General features: G+C 32.2%; 1 protein-coding gene across 4 annotated transcripts in view; it reads right to left on the minus strand.

The window, feature by feature from the left end:
* Positions 1 to 12309, minus strand: part of LOC142317329 (BTB/POZ domain-containing protein 6-like) — a 69733-nt gene extending 57424 nt beyond the window's left edge. For 3 of the 4 annotated variants that reach the window (XM_075353794.1, XM_075353791.1, XM_075353793.1), the window contains exons 1-2: positions 12060 to 12309; positions 5260 to 5370 (exon numbers count right to left, since the gene is read on the minus strand). In XM_075353794.1, coding sequence (XP_075209909.1) covers positions 5260 to 5370; positions 12060 to 12167 — 219 coding nt within the window. In that variant the 5' untranslated portion in view covers positions 12168 to 12309. The remainder of the gene's footprint in view (positions 1 to 5259; positions 5371 to 12059) is intronic. The other variant, XM_075353792.1, reaches the window with a different exon arrangement.
* Positions 12310 to 24301: the final 11992 nt, after the last annotated feature.

The following is a 24301-nucleotide window of genomic DNA, read 5'->3' on the forward strand; positions in this document are numbered from 1 at the left end:
CTAAATTTTTAAAAAATTATAAAAATACAACATTGTATTTCAAAGTAAAAATTATTGTAAAGTTAATAACAGTAAAAAAAGAAAAAAATTATTTATCGAACAGTATAATTTTATTTATTTTTCTAGCAAACTGTAAATTTTTACTCCAAAGTTAAACAGTTCATCAGAAAATAGTTGTTAATCTCAATAAATATTAAACACGTAAGACACATATTGCAAGTTATTAACTAGTTCGATTAAATAGATGATACTGTTCTATTCTACTGATGGAAAAAAATCTTTTTACTACAAACAAGACAACAGACATGTAATTCTATGTAATTCAGAAGAATAATTTAACGTGCAAGTTATACTAGTGCCTTATTATACTATCACTGCAATTTAAAATTTCCTAATTTACCTAATTTAAAATAATAGACCCATTTAAATGAGCTCTCAGATCTATTTAAAAAAAATTTAAAGATTTGTTTTTGTTACACAAAAAACATATCTTTAAATACTTTTGATGAGCTTTCTGAAACCTTGTTAACAAATGCAGTATACAAATGTCTTTTAAGCTGTTACCTTTTTTATGTTACATTTTTCTACTTTTTTTATATATCTTTTTATTCTACACATACTTATTATATTTTATACACATGTATTTATAAGAACTTACTTGTATCAGTGTATTGTATGATAAGATATATATTATACAGTATATATGATAAAGTTTGTATTTTGTAAGACAATTTGAGTAAGTTTTACTCAAATTTTAACGCAATTTTCCTTCAATGTCTGGTGAAATGATGGGGACAGTTATTTTTTTTTGTTTATGGAGTAGCTAACAACCTGGCCTTGAAATGATTTCTGTTGTGTATTTCATTTCAGTTTTCATTTAATTTTCTTTTGAATGAATTGGAATTTTCTTTAAATTAATTGATCCAATGTAGGTACAGATACATTTAGGTTAATATAATAACTAATTTATATCAAATTAAAAATTTATTCATAAACTGATTTTTCAAAGCAGTTTTGTATTTTTACTTTTATCTCTGTTTTCCTCTTTTTTAATGTTTTTCGTTATCACTTTCATTATCATTTATCTTTTTCTTTCTATTTCAACATTAATGTTGTAATTATTTCAATAATTTATTTCCTTATATAACATTGCATTAGCTGTAGAATAAGTTTTGAAAAACAATACTTGATGTTGTTTTTGTCAATACTTTATTATTATAAAGTATTATGCTGTAATTTAGTAAAATTTTTTATACAATGTTTAGTAATCGAAATAGTAATTTGGCTTTAGATTTTAAACAACTACTTTATGGTTTTTGAGGATTTTTTTTTTTAATTTTAAGAACCACTCTTTTGAATTTACATTAATTTGTTTATTCTTTTTCATTTAAAATTCTGATAAGCCTGCAAAAAGAGCTATCTGAATAAAACAAAATATTTGTAAAAAGTGCGATAGACAAAAAACCCGCATAAAATAGGAAGAAAAGGTGCACAGAGAAATGAGGTTGACTTTATTACCAAGTATGAACTAAGGCTCTTTGATATGAAGGTATATCTATTATTTTTTGAGTATAAGTCTTTCAATTAATTCTCTTAAATTTTAATGCATATTTGGTTTGAATAAAAAAAAATATAATTAATAAAATCATCTAAAGACAATACAATTTTTTGTTTAAAAATTCTCCAGATAGAATTAACACTAGATCATGACAACTGGAAGACTTTCCTGTATATAATAAAAAGTCAATTAATTCAGCCTTGTTTAGTATTCCGTTATTTATATTATATTATGTCGCAGTTTTGAACATACTAATATTTCTTCACATTATTATTAATATGTTTTGTTAGAATAGTGTATTTTAAAATGAGTTTAGAATAATGAATGTTGTTGAGCTATTATGTGTATAATATAATCAATTTATTTTTTTGGAGAAGTATTACAGGTTTTTAATCGACTTTGTAAATTACCGTGTGAATAAAATTACATCCATGATACAAGGAAGACTGCAATTTTGTCCCGGGCATATAAAAAAAATATTTTTTTCAAAAGGGTGTATAGTTACACACTATATAAAATACATTACGAATGTGAAAGTGTACTAATCAATAATCAAGATTTCTAGGGTAACCGTTGTAATATCTTAATAGAAAGAGCATTACCAAATACCATTTAATTATTAACAAATAGAGCATAATATTAGTATATAAAAATAATAATTATGTTAAACATAATGGAAAAATTTATAAACGTAATAGATAGAGAAACTCTGAAAAATTTATAAATTTAAAATAATTTAATGAAAATTACTTAACTTCATCCTATTTGTTAATTTTTTAAAAAAGGGCAGAAAATTCAGTTTTTTACAAATTAGAACGCACTATATACACACATACAGTATATAAACACACACTATATTTTGTGTGTGTGCTTGTGTGTATTTGCATTTTTTGGATAGATCAGTAATTAGTTTACTGGAATAAAAATAATAAAATTCAATAAAATATATCTTTAAATCTTGTTAAATATTTCTAGATAGTTATCTCATTTTGTTAAAAATATTTAATATCTGTCATAATTACTGACTAAACTTCATAGTGCTTTGAAAAAAAAAATACTGTCTTCTAGGAAATTTTATCATATTTTAGCGGCGTAGTTGCTTCACCTGGGTTTACTTAATTTAATCTTTTAAGAGATTGCAGGTGATACAACTTGTACAGTGAATGGAATTAAAACACATAAAGCCAATAATTTAAAGTTATATAACATAACAAGTATGTTGATATTATTAGGTTAGTGGAGAAAAGATATGACACACAGCAAATCACAAATACTAAATTCATTCCTATACATTTGTTCTTAAATGACAAAAAGGATTCGTAAAGGACACAAAACCTTACAAAGATAAAGCATATTTTATTAAGAATAAATTCTCCATGTACATTATGTTAAAATCTGCATACAACCGAACAGCATATGACATAAAAAATGTACACTAAAATGAAAAAAAAATACTGGTTGTAATATAGAAAAAAATCTGTCTATTCGATAAACTTGCTCTACAGTATTGGTGTTACAAGTAGTGCTCTGATGTTACAGGATCCTTTTTTCCATGAGCTTAACAAACTATATCCTGAACGATAACACTAATTACACTGATATACATAATTTTTGTTTCCTAACATGCGATACATGATTTTAAACTGTTTTTGATCCTGAAAATGAATATGAATTCAGAATCTTTCTATCTGGACAAGATTAATCGTCTGTGCAGATCAAAACATGTAGCTGAAAACACAGTGTGATGTTTTCATTAAGCAATGGATGTGCGAATGAGTTAATTTCGTTCAGTCTTACTGATGTCTTAAGTTTGTTGACAGTGCAGTGTCATAATGCCTCAAAATTATGTAAATCATGTGGATGCCTTTTGTTATGTATGTGGTGAGTTTACCATAAAATCAAATAGAAAAAACATTACACCGTTAAATAAAAGAGCATATCATTTGTACTTTCAGTGTAAAATTGGTAATCAGGTTAAGACATGAGCTCCGCATATAGTATGTACTGATTGTTCTGTATATTTAAGAGGATGGCTAAACGGTCCACGGAAGGCTTTGTGATTTGGTGAACTATGGTTTGGTGTGAACCAAAGGATCATGTAACTGATTGTTACTTTTGTTTAACAAGTGTGCCTGGAATTCCTAAAAAATCTAAACTTACTGTAAAATATCCTTCATTGCAATTCGGCCTATACCTCATAGTGAAATTTTCCAGTCCTGAGTCACCCGTGAATGTTTGTTTCGAAAGCAGCGATAAAGAATCAGGCAGTACTGAAGAAGACAACAATGATTTTGATTTTGAATTATCTTCAAATAAGCCACATGTTATATCGGTTACGGATTTGAATTTATTAAGAAATCAAGCTGAACTGTTAGGATCAAGACTGCATGGTTGGAATTTACTTTTAAAAAAATACAAAAATTTTGGGCTTTCGAACCCGACAAGAAGAACTTTGTCAGTACTTTATTGATAAAAATAATTTTGTTTATTGCACAAATGTTGATGAGCTTATGTTGCACTTAGGACAAGTTCATAAACCTGAGGACTGGTGCCTTTTCATAGATTCGTCCAAGTATATTTAAAAGTGGTTTTACTACACAATAACAAATTTCCTTCGATACCAATCACTTATGGCATTAATTTGAAAGAGCCATACGATGTGTCGAAAGACGTTCTTGAAAAAATATATGATAAAAAACATAGCTGGATCATACGTGTTGATTTGAAAGTTATAGCTGTTGTCTTAGGCATGCAGTTAGGCTGCATTAAGTACATGTGTTTTGTTTGCGAATAGGAGAACCGAGCGAGGGTTATAAACACTATATATAAACATTATGTTACCAAAGAGTGGAAGAAACGAGACAACTTAACTCCAAATGGGAAAAATATTATTCATGAACCCTTAGTTGAACCCAAAAAAATATTTTTACCCTCTCTCCATATCAAGCTAGACTAATAAAACATTTTGTAAAAGCAATGAAGAAAGATAGTTCCGGATATTTGTACATCAGGCCAAAATTTCCGAATGTAAGTGAAGGAAAAATTAAAGAAGGAATATCTGTTGATCCTCAAATAAGAGAGTTGGTCAAAGATGATGTATTTGACTTGATGTTAAATAATGTAGAAAGTGCAGCTTGGGCTTCATTTAAAGGCATTTGCAAATATTTTCTCGGCAAACAAAAATCCAACAATTACCAAGATATTGAAAGTTAACTTCATACAGAGCCGTTGATTTATAACATTTCTTTGAAAATACATTTTTCCACTCGCATCTGGATTTTTCCCGGTTAACCTCGGAGACGTAAGTGACGAACACGATGAATGTTTCCACCAAGATATTTCGGTGAAGGAAAGCCGCTCTAAAGGGGAATGGAATACTAACATGCTAGCCGATTACTGTTGAACATTAATTCGGGATGTGCTCGAGGCTATTTATAAAAGAAAAGCATCAGCGAAATCATTCCTACACAGGTATGGCCATGCAAAATTATAAATTTTACAGATTTTAACTATATTTTCCCTTAATTCTTTTAGAAGCGTAATTTATTTAAAACTAAGGGTGATAGAAAAAATGTATTTACTGATCTGTAATGTACGCAAAAAGCAATTCAAGAAATGTTGTCACACTTATAGAAACATTAAAAAAATCTTTTTTGTCTATCAGTGTTGTAAAATAACATATTTTTAACTCTCTGCAATACCTTTTTTTGTTGTTTTCCCTTTCCTACAATGAATTCAATATCACTTTCTTCTCCAGTTTCCATAATTTCAGCCAAATTCTCTAATACGTTGTAAACTGACATGTTCTGTTTCTAATAAATAATTAAATAAGACTTTTTTATAAATAATTTAACACAAAAGCCCGCTAAAATAATTAAAATCACAAAATATATATATATATAATTCGCATTAGGCGTAATTAGAGGTTGAAAGCAAAGTAACTTAGCACAACAATATTTTAGAACTTTTTAATTAGAGGAGCACTTTTAGAAATATTTGAGTGTTCTTATCGGCTATTCAAGTTGATTTTCATATCAAGTGGTATAATATGTACACGTGATACTTAGTATTAACAAAGGAAATGAAGCAATATTATTTGATAATAATTCAATATTTCATGTTTATTTTTATTTATATTTTATAAGTTTATGTAATGAAATCAATCTTGTCAAAGTAGTCGAATCGGTGATGTTGATACTGCAGTTAAAGAACTAAAGCTCTCATAATCAAAAAAATAAATAAATATTCGTGCTTAGTATCTAGTATTTTCTCTGTGTAATTTTTTCATATAGTCGAACCTTGTGCTAAAACCTGGAAGTATGAAGTACCTCGCATTAATATTATACATGGTTTATAGTAATTACAGGTTTTCCGTAATAATTTGAAGATTGGCTCTTTGACAGAATGAGGATTACGCAACGGTAAAAGATCTACTATATTTGACTTAAAAAAAAATTGTTTCATAAACGATATGTAAAGTAACTACACATTGATACGAAGTAACTGTTACATTGATGCCATCAGTGTCGTATTTAAATTTAAATATTTAATATTATTTTTATATTATTTACACGCCTTGGATAATAAACGCTTACAAACATTCCGGAACGGGGCTATATGAATATGAGTAACTGATTTAACGTATTACCTTTTATTATGAATTACGTATGAGTTTAATAGCACTAATTAAATTAATTCATAGTATTCTTCCATTAGGGCAGGTGCTATCACGGCTCTTGTTCTCCATCTTGTTCTATTCTTTGCTAACCTATTTGTTTCATCATATTCCCATAATCCCTTTTCCATAATCCATCCTTCATTTGTAATCTCTTCCTTTCTTTTCATTCACCAAGCTTCTATCACATCCTGCAATAAACATCTCGTACAATGTTCTAGGCATTTCTTTTTCATATATTCAATCACATTTGGGATTTTCCTATTCGCTCCAATTTTCATTAATTCTTCTTCATTAACAAACATGGCCTTGCCATCTCACATTTATAATTCTGTGTCTCATCTTAAAAGCCTCAATTCGTTTTCTGTCTGCCTTTCTCATCGTCCACGTTTCAACTCCATAGAGCATCAGTTCCAAATAAAATATTTTATTGGTATTTTTAATCCTTTGAATACGCCAGTAATGATGTCACAAGGTGCGGGCGGAGCGACGGTTGGGCCTGCTCCGGATCATTGATCCTGACTGGGGTCCGCCAGTCAACCGCCTCCCACAAATTTAACCTGAGCTGAGGAGTAAGGTACTGCCTGACCCACGATACTGACATCCCAGAATTCGCACGTAGCAGTAAGAGCTCCGATACACTTACTCATGAGAATCGCTGCCAAGGGCCGAAGTGACTGACACACTGAACGGCGCAAGACTCAACACAGCAAACTCACAGCAGCCCACCCTCAACCCGGCTTTACAACCGAGAAGAGGGATGGGCACTTCTCGTCCGCAAACACGGTCATTCCTCCGACCCACGCTGCAAGCAGCGAAACCGAAAACTATAACCGCAACCAGCTCGGAAAGAACGGGACCGCCAATCCCGTACTCCATAGTGAGCTCCTGAGGAAGAACATTTCCACGTTGGCCAATATAAGTGCAGGTACCGAAGTACCATGTCTTTGACCGCCCCAGATGTGTGCGTAGATGTTGTTGCACGGACGTGGGGTTGAATTTATCCGCTACATTATTGTTATTATTATTATTCCAGACTACTCAGCCAATCCTTATCTTGGATTGGCTGGTTGTACTGTAAAATCAGACCCAGGGCACAGGTCCCACGGTGTTCCAGGTGCCATGGGTATGGGCATCTGGCTCGTGGATGTAAGGGCCCTGACAGAAGCCGGCTCTGCCATAAGTGCGGGTTAGGGGAGCACAAGGCTAAGGAGTGTTCCGCCCCCCTCGGTGCATGCTCTGCCAAGAAAAAGGGGTGAACGCTTCGCAGCTAGCTCACGCACCTGGAACAAGGGAGTGTCAGGTCTTCCGGACAGCCCTGGAGCAGGCGAAGAGAAGGCTCCGTTAAAATGTTGAACATAATACAGGCCGGCTAGCTTAACAGGAGCCGGCTAGCTGATGACCTGCTGCTGCAGCTAGCCAGTGACACTTCATCTGCTGCGATGAAGTGACGATTTTTAGCTGTTACCTCACCCCAAATGATTCGATAGCGGACTTTCGCCGGAAAGTTGACGCGCTGGAGGATGTTATCCTCGCTGCTACTGGTTAGTTGGTGGTAGCTGAGAACTTCAACTCCAGGGCGCTAGAATGGTGAGTGGCGCATACCAACTACAGAGGGAAATACATTCTGGACATGGCGGCACGTACTGGATTCGTGATTCTCAATACAGGGAACACGACCACGTTCCGCCGCCCAGGATATTTGGAAACCATTCCTGATATTTCCCTCGCCTCCGAAGAGCTGGTCACGCTCGTTCAGGACTGGAGAGTTCTCGAGGATTATACCGGTAGCGACCACCACAAGAGCACCCGGGGCCCCCACGGCTGGTGAAAAGATATAAGGTCAACAAAATCGACGAGAATAAATTCAACAGAAAGATCTCCTCAGGGGTGGTAGCCCCTGTAAACTTCACCAACGGGGGGGACGATGGCGCTGAAGCCGTAGTTGCTGCAACCATGCGGCTGATCACTTGTGCATGCGACGCTTCCATGCCTCACGGGAGCCGAGGGACCAGAAGCGACCCGTGTACTGTTGGACACCGAAGATTGCGGGGTTGCGCCGAGAGTGTCTTCGACTAAGACGGGTGGCCCAACGTGCGAATCGCATAGACGCGAACGCCAGGTCAGCCGAGTATAAGACGGCAAAGAAGCGGCTCCGTCGAGCCATCAACGTGAGCAAGGCACGTTGCTGGAGAGAACTGACGGAGACCGTGGATGCAGACCCTTGGGGGCTAGGTTACAAGATAGTAACTCGGCGATTGGGGGTCTCGCGGTCACCAGCTTCATTAGACAAGGCTAAAGCGGAACACGATGTTCCCGGCGCACTCGGTCCATGCCGAGCGGGAGACAACGGGAGCGACGTGGGCGACTTCCCGCTCTTCTCGATGGAGGAACTGGAAGTAGTCCTACGGTCGCTGAAAGCTTCCAGAAGTTCTTGTCGGAGGGTAGAATCCACAAAGATTCTACCCTCCGACAAGAACTTCTGGAAGAGACCATACCAACTCCGTAGGGGAAGACCCCCCCTTGTGACGCTTCCGGTCGCCATACCGCCTCCGTTCCTAGCCCTGATTGGGTTTATCGGGAAGAGACCAGCACCTAATTCAAATACCTCGTGATACCGAGTGGCATCACGCTTCCCTGTCTTGAAGACAAACGAACACTCCTTTCTGAACGCGGAGCTCGTCCAAGTCGCTGTTCTGTTCCCTCATCAGGGTCAGAATCTCCGTGTTGGAGAGACTACGGTCGATGTCTTAAATTGTGACACAGGGCTTATGATCTAGCTTGGGGTCTACCAAGCTTCTGCACAGCATGAGAGATCTTTATGATTTAGTCTGTCTCCTTAGTCTGTCTGGCCGCGAACGACCTCTGCATAGCGCCCGGGCTGTGATGGAGCAGGAGCCGGTATCAGAACCACTTTAACCTCCTCGGTCTTGGAGGCCAAATTCTCATAGCCTTCCGCCACAGCGGAAAAGGCCTCTTAGATTTCCAACAAGCGAGGAAGAATTGTCTTCCTCGCACCTGAGCCGACGCTGCCGGGGAGAACCAAAAACCCAATTAGATAGTAGAGTTCGCTCTGGACTGCCGTCGCCAGTGGGGCAAAACTGCCAGGTCTGCCCATCTCTTTGCAAAACGTCTCTATTGCAGGGTTAGGTTCACCTCGGGCGGGTGTCCCTGTATCCATCTCCGAAGTCTCATCCTCCAACGAGGTCGTAGGAACAGGCTTCCACTTCCTCTTCCGCCTGGACTTCTTAACCTCGGTGAACTGTTTCATGGCCGGAGATTCCCTTGCCTGACTAGCTATATCTAAATTCTCGCTGTCTACCTACAATTAGTTGGGCGAATCCGCAAACGCAACGACTGGCCGCAGCGAGTACGAGCAGCTGGAGAGCTGAATATTCTTCTGTCGCTCTTTATACCTTTTAGCCGCTTCTGGATTAGTTATTAAATAACCACAGATTACGGCCCTCGTTCTGAAAAGAACGAAAGTAGGATTAGGGAATGACCCCTTACTTGTCACTGATAGCCAAATCACCGAAAAGCAAACCAAAATGACCACAGAACCTTGGTAACGCACATGAGAAAACACCAAAGTAGTCTCTAGCCCTTAGCAAAATGGAGATCATGGTTCTAACGAAGAAGCGTATCTTCACCCTGAGGTTCGGGGTCGAGGTTGTTGAGACCAAGCTGGCCACAATTATCTCGATATGATGATTGATCGGAAACTCAGCTTCGGAGACCCGGATGGTGATTGCTGATGTTCACAGTGCATTAAATCCTGTTATACGGGGCGGAAGTGTGGGCTCAAACATAAAGAGTCGAAAGAAACCGGAAGCGGCTCGCGCAGGTGCAACGAACCGCGACCTTGCGAGTCCCTTCCAGATATCGGACGGTTTCCGAGCCTGCAGTAGTGGTCACCGGCGTCATACTCATGGCTTTTTTGGCAAGGTAGCGCCAGCCGCGCTACAGGAGGCGACAAGCAGGCGAAAACCGGGAGACCATCACCAACGAGGAACGGACTCGCACGTGTCTCGCATGGCAAGAGACCTGGGACCACGACAACAGAGGACGATAAACCTCAACGCCTCTGGTCAGACCGTTGACGGGGCCGTGGCATGGGAGGTGGAGTATTAAATGACCCAGTTTTTAACGGATCACGGGTACTTCCGCGCTTACCTCCATATGATAGGGAAAGCACCGTCCCCCGACAGCTTCTATTGCCCCGGTGTACGGGACGACACTGAGTACACCTCAGTGTACTCAGTGTTGGCGGTGGGCAACAGATCGATGGATACTAGAAGCCGAGGGACACTGAGTTCCAACAAGTGGTTACTATGATGCTCCGTAAACTGAGCAGCTGGAAGAGTGTGGTCCGATTCGTCGGCAGCATTCTCAGGACCAAGAAGGGTGAGCTGATAGTTCTTAAAATTAGGTAGCGACCTTCTCAGGCTGATATAGGAGGACTCCATCGGAAGAAATGTGTTGAACGGTTCTGGGTCGAGTCCTGGTAGAAGGTTGGAGAGGGGGGGGTTTAGTCGGTAGTCTGCTGATGGTGATTGGATAATATCCAATCACCATCAGTGATCCAATCACCATCAGTGGGAGCCCGACACCCCGTGAGTAAATGCATTTCCACCTCCCTCCACAAAAAAAATATAAATATTATTATTATTATTGTTATTATTATTACTTTCTAAATTTATACGTAAACAAATTTTCGAATTCGTTTGGTGTTTTCACTTTTATCTTTGTTTTTCTCTTTTTTATGGTTTTCCGTTATAATTTTCATTATCATTTATCATTATCGTTCTATTTCTACAATAAAATTGGAATAACTCAGTAATTTATTTCCTTTTATAAAACAGTGTTACTCTTTTACTAAGTTTCCAAAACAAAAACTCTTCATATTTTTGTCAATGATTTATTATAATATGCCGTAGTTTTGTAAAATATTATATTTCTTATATTACTAAACATCCAATTATTTATAACATATTTTTTTAGAATAGTGTATTTTGAAATGAGGTCACAATAATAAATATTGTTGAGTTATTATGTGTGTAATATAATCAATTTATTTTTTGTAGAAGTATTACATCTTTCTAATCGATTTAAAATTTTCACCTCCAGTTTTATGGAAGATCTTGACAGTCCATTTCTAAAAATTAAAATACAATTTTAGAACCATTATTTATTTCAATTTAGGAGTAGGCTTTGTAAAAAATCAAAAGCAGTCTTCTAGGAAATTTTATCAGCGTAGTAGCTATAAGTAACCCGTGGTTACTTATTTCATCTTATAAGAGATTGCAGACGATACAATTTGTAGGATGAAGGGAATTGAAAAACATAAAGCTAATAATTAAAAGTTATAGAATCTAATAAGTATGTTGATATTATAAGGTTATCGCAGAGAAGTTATGATGTTTGCAGCAAACTAAAAATATTGAATTCAATCTTATACATTTTTTTTATTTGTGCCGGGCCACAAAATGTAAAAAATGTATTTTTCTTTAAAATGGTCAAAAAACCTTACCGTGTTAAAACAGCGTAGATTTTATTTAGAATAAATTCGCAGTGTACGTTTTGTTGAAATTTATTCAACCGGACAGCATATTTCACAAGAAACAAATATTGAAATAAATAAAAACAACAATTATTGATTATAATATAGAAAAAATTATTCTATTCTATATACATGCTCCACACGATAATTGGTGTTACAATTTGTTCTGTGATATTGTAGGGCCCTTTTGCTGGTGAGATTAACATACTGCATCTTGAAAGGTAATACTAATTATAAAGTAACATATTTACATCTTTCTACAATACCTTCTTTTGTTGTTCACCCTTTCCTACGATGAATTCAACATCACTTTCCTCTCCAGTTTTCATAATTTCAGCCAACCGCTTTAATACAGTATCGTTGCAATCTGACATGTTCTCTTTAAACCGTCGGCTTATAATGAATAGTTTAAAACAAAACAAACCTTAAATAATTAAAATCACACATAAAATACGCGTTAGGGAATTAGAAGTAACAAAGTTACTTGTACAATATTTTCGAACGATTTAGAGTACTTTTAGACTACTTTTAAATATTTTTGCGATTGTCCTTATCAGCTATTCAAGTGGATTGCCATGTCAAGTGTTGTAATACGTACACGTGATACGAAGTAGTTCGTAATGGAATTGCAGTATAACAAGAGTATAAATTCAAAATTTCATATTATTTTTAAATATATTTTATACATTTATGTAATGAAATTAATCTTGTGAAGGATATTAAATCGATGATATCGATACTACAGTTAAAGGAAAAAGGTTGTGGTAACCAATAAAAAAAAAAGAATATTTGTGCTTAGTATCTATTTTCGTTGAGTAATTTTTTTATGTAGTCGAACATTGTACTAATATCTGAAACTACGAAGCACCTTGCATTAATATTATACTTGATTTGTAGTAATTACAGGTTTCCCATTATAAGTTGAAGATTAGCACCGTGATAGAACGAGGACTGTACACGGGTAGAAGACTTGCTATGTTTGATTTTCAAAAAAATCGTTTCATATACATACAAAGTAACTGTTAGTACGATGACATTGCCATTGTATTTAGACACGGTATTGTATATATATATATATAGGTATTTATATACATTTCACTTTCTTGTGGACACAATAACTGCCTAATTTTGCGCCAATCACTTTCAAATTATTTCCTAAAAATACCTCGACCCAAAATCTCGGTTGAGTTCGTTAACGGCCAAAATCGGACCATTGGTGTGGAAATGGGGTGGCTTTTTCGAAAAAAATATATCGCTATACCTTTCTTATTAAGTAGAATATCGAATTCGTTTAAAGTTCTTATTATTCTTTGGATAAGGGCCTAAAATTTATCTAAGTAAATTGATATAACCAACTATTGGCCTAGGGGGTGGAAAAAATGGGGTTTCGAAGACAAAAAAAATCATACCTCTCTCAATAGGCACAGTATCGAATCGGTTTAAGGTGCTCGTTAGTCCTCTAAACATACCTAAAACTTTTGTCTGATTCAATTTTTGACATGACCAACCCTTACGGCAAGGGATGAACCAAAATATTGCTGGTTCTTGTCATATGCTAAACATGTGAAACTTTTTTCACATACAACTGTTGTGGTATTGAGTAAATTTGAAGTTTTTCTTAACTTTAAGATGGAGTTTTTTTTATCCCCGACTTAGCACCCGTGAAATCTACCTCTGTCTTCCGGCATGCTGAAAAGAATTTTTTTATACTTGCATAGTGTGACTCAAAGCATGAACTGCAAGTAATTCAGAATAAGTTCTCAAATCTTTCGGTGCAAGTCGTTCTTGCATTGCTTTATATTAACAGATAAAAGAGACCAGACTGGTGGTCTCCTTGGTAACACAGGAATAGTACCTAGTGCCACAGAGGACTGATGTGGCACAAAAGCATCACAGATGAATCAAATTTGGTGTATTTAATAAATGACTTGATGAGTTGAAGAATCATGTAACTGCAAGACTAAAAACTTTGGCATGGAAAGTAGAGAGAGATAATAATCAAATTTAACTCTACAAAGTGGAACATGAACATCAAAATAAAGAGAATAGATGTAAAAATTGACAAAATAACGTCACATTAGTTTTATGCTGACGAGTCAACAGAGAATACAAGGTTGAGTTTTGAAGGATCAAGAAAATGATGAAAACAATATTACAGCTTCTATATAACAATATATCATGCTTCTTGTATGTATCAGGGTTCGTTTTTAGCATTTAACGTTAGTATTAATTTTAATGATATACGAGTAGCATTTAATAATTAATGTGATCTGTTATTGCTCAGATCACATATGATATATATGTAATATGATCTGTTATATTTTCTATGTTTTTTGTGAGTACATTTACTAAGTAAGACTTACTGAATGGTACTTACTTACTTAATGGTTTAATAATATCATTACCATTTTTTTTTTTTTTTTTTTTTTTTTTTTAAGTAATGTTGAAGTTCGTAAGCTCAGATTAGCTACATTTTGCTTTTCTTTTTCACTTTACAAATTGTGTTTAGTTTTTATGATGTCTATCAAATCTAATTTTAAAGTTGTAATGTATTAACAGTTTGCGTGTGGGTGAATTGCATATGTTTCACTTGCGTATTGTAACCTCTAATGATGGTTAATGATCTGGACAGAAAGCTGAACATCTAGTGTCACATAATTCCAGAATGTTAAATTGCATAAGAAGGTACCAAACTATCAAAAGATAAGATCAAGATCATTAAAGACAATAAAATTTCACTAATCTTAAAACACTATCAAAAATATTAATAAATAATTAAAATTGGTTACAAAAGACAGTGCAACCTGTTATAATATTTTACCAGTCATCATTAAATCATTAACATTAAGAATTCATACATTTGAAAAATAATTATTTACAAACCATATGTAAAAGAAATATTGAAACAAGGGTTTTCTTTTTTATACATTACTGATAATAAATCACATAAGATTAAACATTACATAATGTGTAATCCTACGACAATAAAAGAAAATACATGTACCCAAATTTAGATGATTTTATATTAAGTAATACAAAATATCTATTAGTTATTCTATTATTTCACATTGTTAAAATGTTTACCTTTAATTAAAAATGAAAAGCGAATGAGAAAACTGCATTCAAATTATTCAAAACATATTGATATACTCATTGAAAACAAATGTAAATCTATTCAGTGTGCTACCTGTAATATCACAGATATCCTTAGAGAGTACAAAAGAAAAAAATTTAAGTATTAATTTATCAACTAAATAAATAACAATTTTATAATAGAGATAAATATTAATGTAAGTCTGTTTATAAAACAAGATTATAAAGATGAATCTTTATAATCTTTATGAATCTTTATACAAATATAATTTCCAATTATATATGTATAAAAACATATATATGACATTGATAGTGTATATATGTCCATTTTAGTTAATCCTTTTCACTCTACAGCGCAACTAAGTGAATTTAAGTAGAGCTAAATGTTTTTTTTAAGAAAATTAATTAAAAGAAAAATTGTATTTGTTAAAATGAAATAGTTTGCCACTAACATCAACTCTCAATTATAAAAAAAAAATTCATAGTATGTCTGTATTAATAGAGAGCTTTAAATAAAGAAAATTAAAAATAAATAACTGAATAAATTAAAAATCGCAAAAGACATGCCTTATTTATATCGATTTTATGAAAGGGAAATTAACAAGAAGCTTAAGTGAAAAATAAAAAGTAACTATAACCTTAGTCTAACAACTTCAAGAATGTTTTTTTTAAAAATTAGCAGATTATCCATGTTTCAGTATTTATTGAGACTATAGTAGTCAAATAATACTAGGTACATCTTCTCAACATTAAATAAACTTCATTTTATGTTAATAATCTAATGTTTAGGTGTATCTGTCAATAGCTTGGTATCTATCAAAAATTTACTTATTCCCTTGTTGGCTGATTCATCCATCAATAGTTTAGGAAGGGTTCAATTCAGAAAATATGATTATATTTTTGATGTCATATAAATACTTAGTATGACATAAGAAAAAGAGAAAGAATATGCTGTATGCAATACAAATAATAATTATAATCATATAAACATTGTACAATGTCAATAAAATGAAAAAGAAAAATGTAAAATTAATTACAATATAATGATAGCTAAATCATTCATTAATTAAAATTTAATTAGTAATTAAACCTAGCATATGAAAGTTGTACAACAGGAGAAAGGCTGCTGATAGAAGAGAAATAATTCAATACCTATTTTAACGTAAAACCAATTTTATAATACATTTTGGTAAAAATGTATTGTACCAAAACTTTATTCAGTAAATAATAATAATATTAATTAAAAATAGGAAAAAAGGTTCACTACTTTATATTTTACTACAGTTTTTCTATTTATAATTTTATCCAATAAAGTCTTCTCTCCATTAAAGTGGGGTTGAACAGATTTAATAGACTACATTTTTATAATTATAAGTTTGCATTCCTTGTTCCGGCTTCGCCTGTGGTCTTGGTTACTTGCATTTCATTTCGCAGTCAATTTTTTATTTATTTTATGTTTTTTAGTCAGCAAACCAGAGTCATGTGCAACCAGTTGCGTAGCACAGACAGTAGCAGTGGCAGTGGATGTGTTGGTTGAACCCCTGCACCGAACTCCATTGCACCCCTTAAAAAATAAAAATTCAATAATCTTTGAAAATCGTTTTTAAATATATATCTGAAGAATATTTCCAAACCCCCAAAAAATGTAGCATCTCCATTGTGGAGATGCTACGCTATGATGTCGCTGCGCTACATGGTTACTCGAGTTTTCTGTCGCAGTTAGGAGATATTAGGCTAGTCATGGCTCGTTTTGCTTGTTCTTTCCGTCTAGCCAGAAAGCTCTGCCCTTTGGACCCTGCTGTGATCATTTAACTCATGCTTGTGAGAATAATAATGATAAATAAAATGCATATACAGTAACAGTGGCAGTGTAGGTTGAGCTGCCGTGCTGAATACAGTCACAATCCTTAAAATATCAAAATTAAAAGACCTGAAAATGATTTTTATATATTTAAATGAAGAGTATTTGGAAGCTCCAATGCAGTGAATATCTCATTTGATATAGTCGAAATAGGGAAAATTTTCAATGGTTGTTAACATTTTTTTACCTGTCTTTATCCCTCTCAAGGTCGAATTTAAAAAAAATTACAAATGGTTTTTAGATATTTATATGGGTAAGTTACACACATCAAAATTCAAATTGATATCTTCATTTGTTAAAATGAAATTAAAAAAGATAGTCAATTTTATTGTCACTCCATCTTAACCTGTTAAACTCGGAATTTCAAAAAATCATATCTTAATGAACACTGAGAACATTTAGCATCAGTAGTTTTTGCTGCTTGTTGATGAATCGGTCAATCAGTTAGAACAAGTTATTTTAAAGGTACAATTTATATGTAAATCTATGTATTTATTACAGCAGCAATAATAATTTTTTTTTTTTTAGATAAATGATTACATATATTTGTAGATTAAAAATTAGTTTTAGTCATAAATTCTATTCACTTTTAATAGCAATATTGTGTTATGTACGTATCCATAATTATGTATTATATTACTAATGTGTACATTGTAATGTGTTTAACTAGTCAACAATAATAAGTAATCCATATAAAAATCAAATTGGTGTGAAAGGAACCAACTTTTAACAGGATTCAAACCTTGGAACCTTTGATTTGACTTCAAAAATTAGCTCTTAAACAACTGATTTGTGATGATCAGTTTACCATTAGACCAGCTTGTTAAACTAAAATCTAGTATATTTACTTAGAAAATTATATTCTGAACTTTGACTCCCGTTTCATGCAATTTTGAAATTGATATTCATATTAGCTGAAGCAGGTTTACTGCTGTTATTTTATTTATCAAGAAATAATATACAACAGATTTGAAATTTCCCTTCACTAGAGCTTGATACTACTACAATACACCAAAATTATATATGTTTAAGTTATATTAAAGATAAAAATACTTCTTTTAAAAAAACCTGTAGACTTCTTAAATATTTGTAACACTTTGGAGAGAAAAAATAAACATGTAACTACATAGAAAATACTAATATTAATATTGGGTACAGTCATTAGCTTGATTGTTCTAGTTTTTTAAATGCTTATTAGGTCTGTCAGAGATAAATCAACATTTAAGTAAATACTGCCTCTTCCAGAGACATAAGCGTATTCAACTCTTCAGCAGTTATATTTTTAGAACTGCAGTAGGTCTATTTTAACTGTTTTGTCAGAAAAAAGTTAAACATTCAAACTGACATTTTGAGAGAATTTATTAAATTAAAATGAATAAATAGCTAAGAACTGGCCAGGAACATCAAAATCCCAAATCATTATTTGACATAAATAAATTAATTAAATAGTTTTCAGTGTAGAGCGTACCTAAGCTATTCTTAATAACAACTCTAACTTTGCCTTCAACCTATATGGTAATAAATTAACTAATTATAACGTATAAGTGTGTTGAATTTAAAAAAGAAAAAGAAAATAAAAAGGAACAATTCATCTTGCTAATAAAAAATTCATAAAAGAAAAATTAATTTGTTCATGTACATTTACTACCAGCAGAAGCATGACTCATAAAGTATGATTACTTAATAAGAACTGAAGAGTATATGTGTTGCTGAAAGGCGAGAAGTGACTAGTAAAGATGTCTATGTAAAAATGATTTACATTTATGGAGTCACTGAGTTACTGCTTTATTTTTAGGGTTATTTTATCAGCCAGTATATGCATCATTATTAATTCCATTACATACACAAATTTGACATGAAATACCATATAAATATAATTTTGATAGAAAAAGAATTGTTGTGAAAACAAAATGTAATTAAATTATTAATAGAAGTTGTTTACATTAAAAAGATTTAATATTATACTTCTTGGTAAAGTGCTAATTAATCTTCTAAAAATGTAATTAATGGGACACGTACAAAAAAAAGTAATAAAATAAAGGTTATAATTTTATTTTAGAAAAAACAAATTTACATATGATGTGAAAAAGAATTAGTAATGGAATCTGTCATATTCATTGTAATCATATGTCGCTTCATACATCTTTATTACATTCTTAACTTTCATCACATTCTTCACCATCATTTAACTTCATCCACACCTGCAAAAAATGAATTAATGAAAATGCAAAATTAAAATATGCAATTAATCTAGCAGATAGAAGTTTTTGTATTCTATAAATATGCATTTACTTGTTAAGTTGTGTTTATATTCCATGTTTTATAATATGTCACAAATAATGTTTAATAAATAATTGATTTAAAAGTAGTTTTGGTGAGAATTAATTAACCACTACTGGTTAGATATAACAGAAACCTTTTATATTTTATATTATGTTTTATAAATGTAAAATATATAAAATTATAAGATAGGTAATACAATTATAAGAAAAAAGTATTAATAATAGTTAATTAATATGTTTATACTTTTCATTAAGAATTATACTCACGTCATCTGTGGATCTTATTACATTACACCTATTTTTTTATTCCTTCGATTATTTTAGCATACAATAACAGCTGTTCTTCATTTCTCCAAGACTCGCCAAATGTGTCTGTAAGAAGATTATTAACATCATTCTACTTTGCTGCTTTAATGCCATGATGCTGCATTGATACCTAAACAATCAATTGTAAAGGTTGTAAATAAAAAGTGGAACATTTTGCTGGAGTCCAACCATGCTTCTGTAGGGTCAGCTTAGTCATCTGTTCATTTACAACTTGAAATCTGAAACACAGAAATGATTGATTCACAACTGATGTTTATTCCCATTTTTAACTTTCTTAATATGAATCCTTTCTTAATGTTCGATAAGTAATCTTAATGTGAATCCAAAATTACTAATATTATTTAGATTTTTGAGAATGCTAGAAAATGATTTTGTATTTAATAAGTGCCAATCTATCCCCAGTTTTTTACTTGTCCAAAGTCACTGTAAAAGCTGTAACACTAACCTCATATAATGATTGTTGTTGTTTCTTTCTTAGTTTTTTATCAATACTCCCAAATACTCTATTTGTAGGTAGGAACTATGTTCCCCAATAGGGAAATATGTTATGATGTTATCAATGGAAAAATCAGATTCTGACAATATCAAGTATCAAAGAATGAGGAACAATATTATTCTTGTTCTGTGCATCACAACCATCACAATAAAGATGTAGATGGTTTTTGTTTGATACATAATTTTTCAAATAATATAATAAAGCAGATGAAACTTCAGTTAAAATTCTACCACCCAGTTTCTCAGTCCACACATAAAAGAAAGGTTCTTTTCCTTTTAAGTTAGACATATTGTAAAATCCAATTTGTCTCGCATAATATGGTTGTTTAATAGAAGATTTGGGAAAAGGCTACACTTGCTGCATGTCAAAACATAAAGCAAGTATTGCTTTATGTTTTGTTTATATTTGAATCATAATCTGGATGTAAAAGTTTATAGAATGCTGATGCACGCTTCTTATGAAATTTCTTCTGCAGCATGAAATTAAGGTGTATTATTATTATCAGAAAGGATATTATTGTACAAAACATTGTCAATAACTACTACAGACTCAGGAGGAAGGTTAGGTACAAATTTTTCTCAAATAATTTTAGTTTTAATTTTAATTTAAAATAATTTTTAGTATTCATGCTATCATAATAATCTCCACTTTTTGATTTGGCTGTCCAAGTTAACATTGGAGAGCATGAATTATAATTAAGCATTCATCTTTATTTATGGATAAATGAAGTCCTGCATTGCAGTTGTTAGTCCTTGATTTTGCCACTTAATGAGATGATAAAACGTAGGATTCATCTAAATATATGATTGCCTGGCTACATTTTCTAAAATCACAGATTGCCTGCATATATGAAATCCTTTCTGCCTAATATCATGTTTTTCAACTAAAATTTTTCTTTTGTTTTCTGTTTTGCGCCACTTAGAGCCCATTTAAGTTTCTTCTTAAACTAGTTTCACTGCAACTAACAAAGAAAGGAAAGAAAAAAAAACAATGAACAAGTTCTATCTACAAATTAATAAAAATTCAATCATAGACAATTTAGGTATTAAACAAATTGTGAGCAACTAATCAGAGTTGGGAATTAATGCTTATAGTATTACATATCTTGTTCAATATTGAATATGATTACATTTTTAAATGTGGTTAAATGTGAAATTTTTCCTTAAAAACCAGTGGCAATAATACAAATGGAACTAAAATTGTATGTGCAAAATAGAGATATAGTCTAAAGTTGCAAAAAATTATATAAACAACTCACTTTGAAATGGATGAAAATGATTCATCAAATGGACTTTTAGAATTAATTATAATAGTTTCTTAAATGTTTTACCAATAGCCTATTTGCTATATTACATGTCTCAAACGAAAGACGTTAACTGAATAATACATTCGATCAGTTTTGTATTTTTTTTTTTAATAAAGGGTTTAGTAAAATTTTGCGTGTTTTGAAAAACTGAATACTGTTACAAGTGTGTTGAAATCTTGGCTTTTATATATTTGTAAAATTTTCATAAAATGATTAATGTCTTTGTTCATCCTACTTTTAAAAACAATTTTCAACAGTTAAAATAATTCTATTAATTTCACCATAAATAGATTACAATTTTTTTATAATTTTGTTATAATGTTGTCTTGATAGATCATGTAATAAGAAAACATCAACTTATGTGATGTGAGATCAAAAGATAATGGGTTTTTTTTATTTAGCATTCTGTGTCTTTTTATTGAGTTCCTCTTTACACTATGCAATAGCAACACTGTTTATAATGTACTAGCGTACCCTGTCATTACTTCACCCACAATATAGATGTTGATTCACCCGCAATACTTTTTTAATAGCAAACTTATTTTTTATAAATAAAAAATATTTAATCAACAACATTATATTTAGATTTTCATTAAATCCTGATAAAATGGTAAATAACATTTTTTATGAAAATTACTGAAGGAATATACGATAAACAATGAATTGTTTCCCAAAACTTAAATAAAGAAAAACAAAAAAGTAGATAAGAAAACTGAACAATATTTGTTAGACCAATTCATTTTATGAATGAATTAAAGTAGTTCAATATAAAAGTCCAATAAGGTAAACAGAACATTTATTACAATCCCAAATTTAGCATCCCCACAGCGGCTTCGCCATATTCTATTGTTACTTGCACTTGCCATCACAATCAGAGGATCATGGCTCGCTTCGCTCTCTCTTCCCATTTTCTTCGATTTACCTTTCCCTTACTTTACTTTCCACTTCCTCTTCCCCCATTTCCCATTCCCCCTTCCTTTTTCCTCTTTTCTTTTTTCTCTTTTCCCTTTCCATTTCCTTTTCCCGTTTTTCCTTTTCCCTGTTTTCCACTTTTTTCTTTTTTCAGTTTTCCCCTTCTTCCCTTTTATCTTTTTTGATTTTTCCCTATTTTCCTTTTCCGATTTTTCCCTTTCTCCCTTCTTCCTTGCACTTAAATTGATCCAATAGTTTTTTAGTTTATAGCAAACACACATATTGGAAACATTGCAATGGAATCATAAAATTTTTAGTATAGTGTATGTTGCTTTTACGTCCAATAGATAGCGCTGTTAACACAAAATTTAGTTTTTTATCGATTTGAACCCCTTAAAATCAAAATTAGTGCACGCCTATTTAAAGATACGAAGGTACCCTGAAAATTCAGGGCATTTTCTTTTATGTAAGAGATATCAATATTTTCAGCCATATAGAATTCAAATTTGGTAACCGAGTAAGTAGGATGTATTTTACTTCCAAGTGAAGATTTTTTTTTTTAAATGACAGAACACAGGATAACCATTAAATTTTGCATTCAAAGTATAAAAAGTCCAGTGAAGGGATGAAGATTTTAGAGAAGGCTTTTACAAGGATGATGTGTCGGTACTGAGGGTTTATGAGAGGCACAAATGATCTCAACAGGTTGGTGAAGGTGACAAAGTGGTCGGAAGTCCTAACTATTCAGAACCTCTGAAAATATCAATAAAATAAAGGACATTGTGTTATATGATCATTTTTAACTGTTAGGGAAGTTATTGAAGAAGGGGAAATCTCTTATGGTTCATATGAAACAATTTTAACTGACATTTTGGATTTGAAATGAGTAGCAACAAAATTTGTTTCAAAATTGTTAAATTTTCATCAAAAGTGACATGAGAAAAACATTGTAAAGCAATTATTAGCTGATATTACTGATGACTCAGAATTATTCAAACGTGTTATAATAGTTGACAAAATGTGGATGTCCAGTTTTGATAGTGAAATGTAGGACTAATCAAACCAGTGAAAGCTTCCTGAAAAATGAAATCCAAAAAAAGCATGCCAAGTGCTATCAAATTGTAAGATTTTACTTACTGTGTTTTTTCTGCTTTAATAATGGCCTCATCCATTATGAATTCTTGCCATAACGTTGAACTATCGACAAAGAGTACCAAAAATAAAATGAAAATAAAATGAAAACATGGAAACAAAATACGAATATGTTTTTAAATTTCACAAAATTTATTGAAAAGTTGATTGATTTGTTGATTTTATGATACACAGCACCTTCCTCAGATGTTATTTGTAGAATACAAAGCTTAAAAGTATGATACAAAGAAAAAGGTAAATACACAAAACCAAAAGAAATTAAATATATAAAGATAAAAACCATCAATAGGGAATGTACACATGAATCGCTAACATATAAATTTAACAGTAAAAACTATCAAATGACATATTTAAACACCTTTTACCAAATGGAACATCAATCTTAACTGAAACAACAGCTAATATTATGACTCATAATTCCAGGTCACCTACTTATTATTTTATCAGGAAACACATTCTCAAACAAAATATCATAATAATCTTACTAATTTAAATTATTTTAATCATATTTTAGTCAGTAATTTCACTTATTCAAATTATTATTTTTTGGGGAATTTTACTTTTAAATTTATGCATATATATGTGAACACTCATATTGTTGCTCTTTATTTTTACACATTTTATTTCTTTTGGTTTTATATATTTACCTTTTCCTTTATACTGTACATTTAAGCTTTTGTATTCAGTATGTAACATCTGAGGAAGGCAATGTGTACCAAAACACTGTCATTTCTACCATTTAGATCCTGTTATTTCCTTTACTTCATACAAGGAAATCCTTGTATGAAGTAAAGGAAACAAGGATTAAGGTTATGCAAGGTTACAGGATTTCCTTGTATGAAGTAAAGGAAGTATTGTGATCATGAAAAATTTTGGTTCTCAGATTTCAATGAAAATATCTATTTTGACCATCCCTGAATCCATTTTGATTAGTTTTGGCATCTATATGTATGTATCTCACGTAACTCAAAAACAATTAGTTGTAAAATGTTGAAATTTTGGATCTAGGATTGTTGTAATATCTAGTTGTGCACTTCCCCTTTCTTTCCCCAGTCGATTGCAATCAACTGAACCAAAAG

Source organism: Lycorma delicatula, chromosome 1 (assembly GCF_047948215.1).
Source record: "Lycorma delicatula isolate Av1 chromosome 1, ASM4794821v1, whole genome shotgun sequence".
In the NCBI taxonomy this organism is placed as follows: Eukaryota; Metazoa; Arthropoda; class Insecta; order Hemiptera; family Fulgoridae; genus Lycorma; species Lycorma delicatula.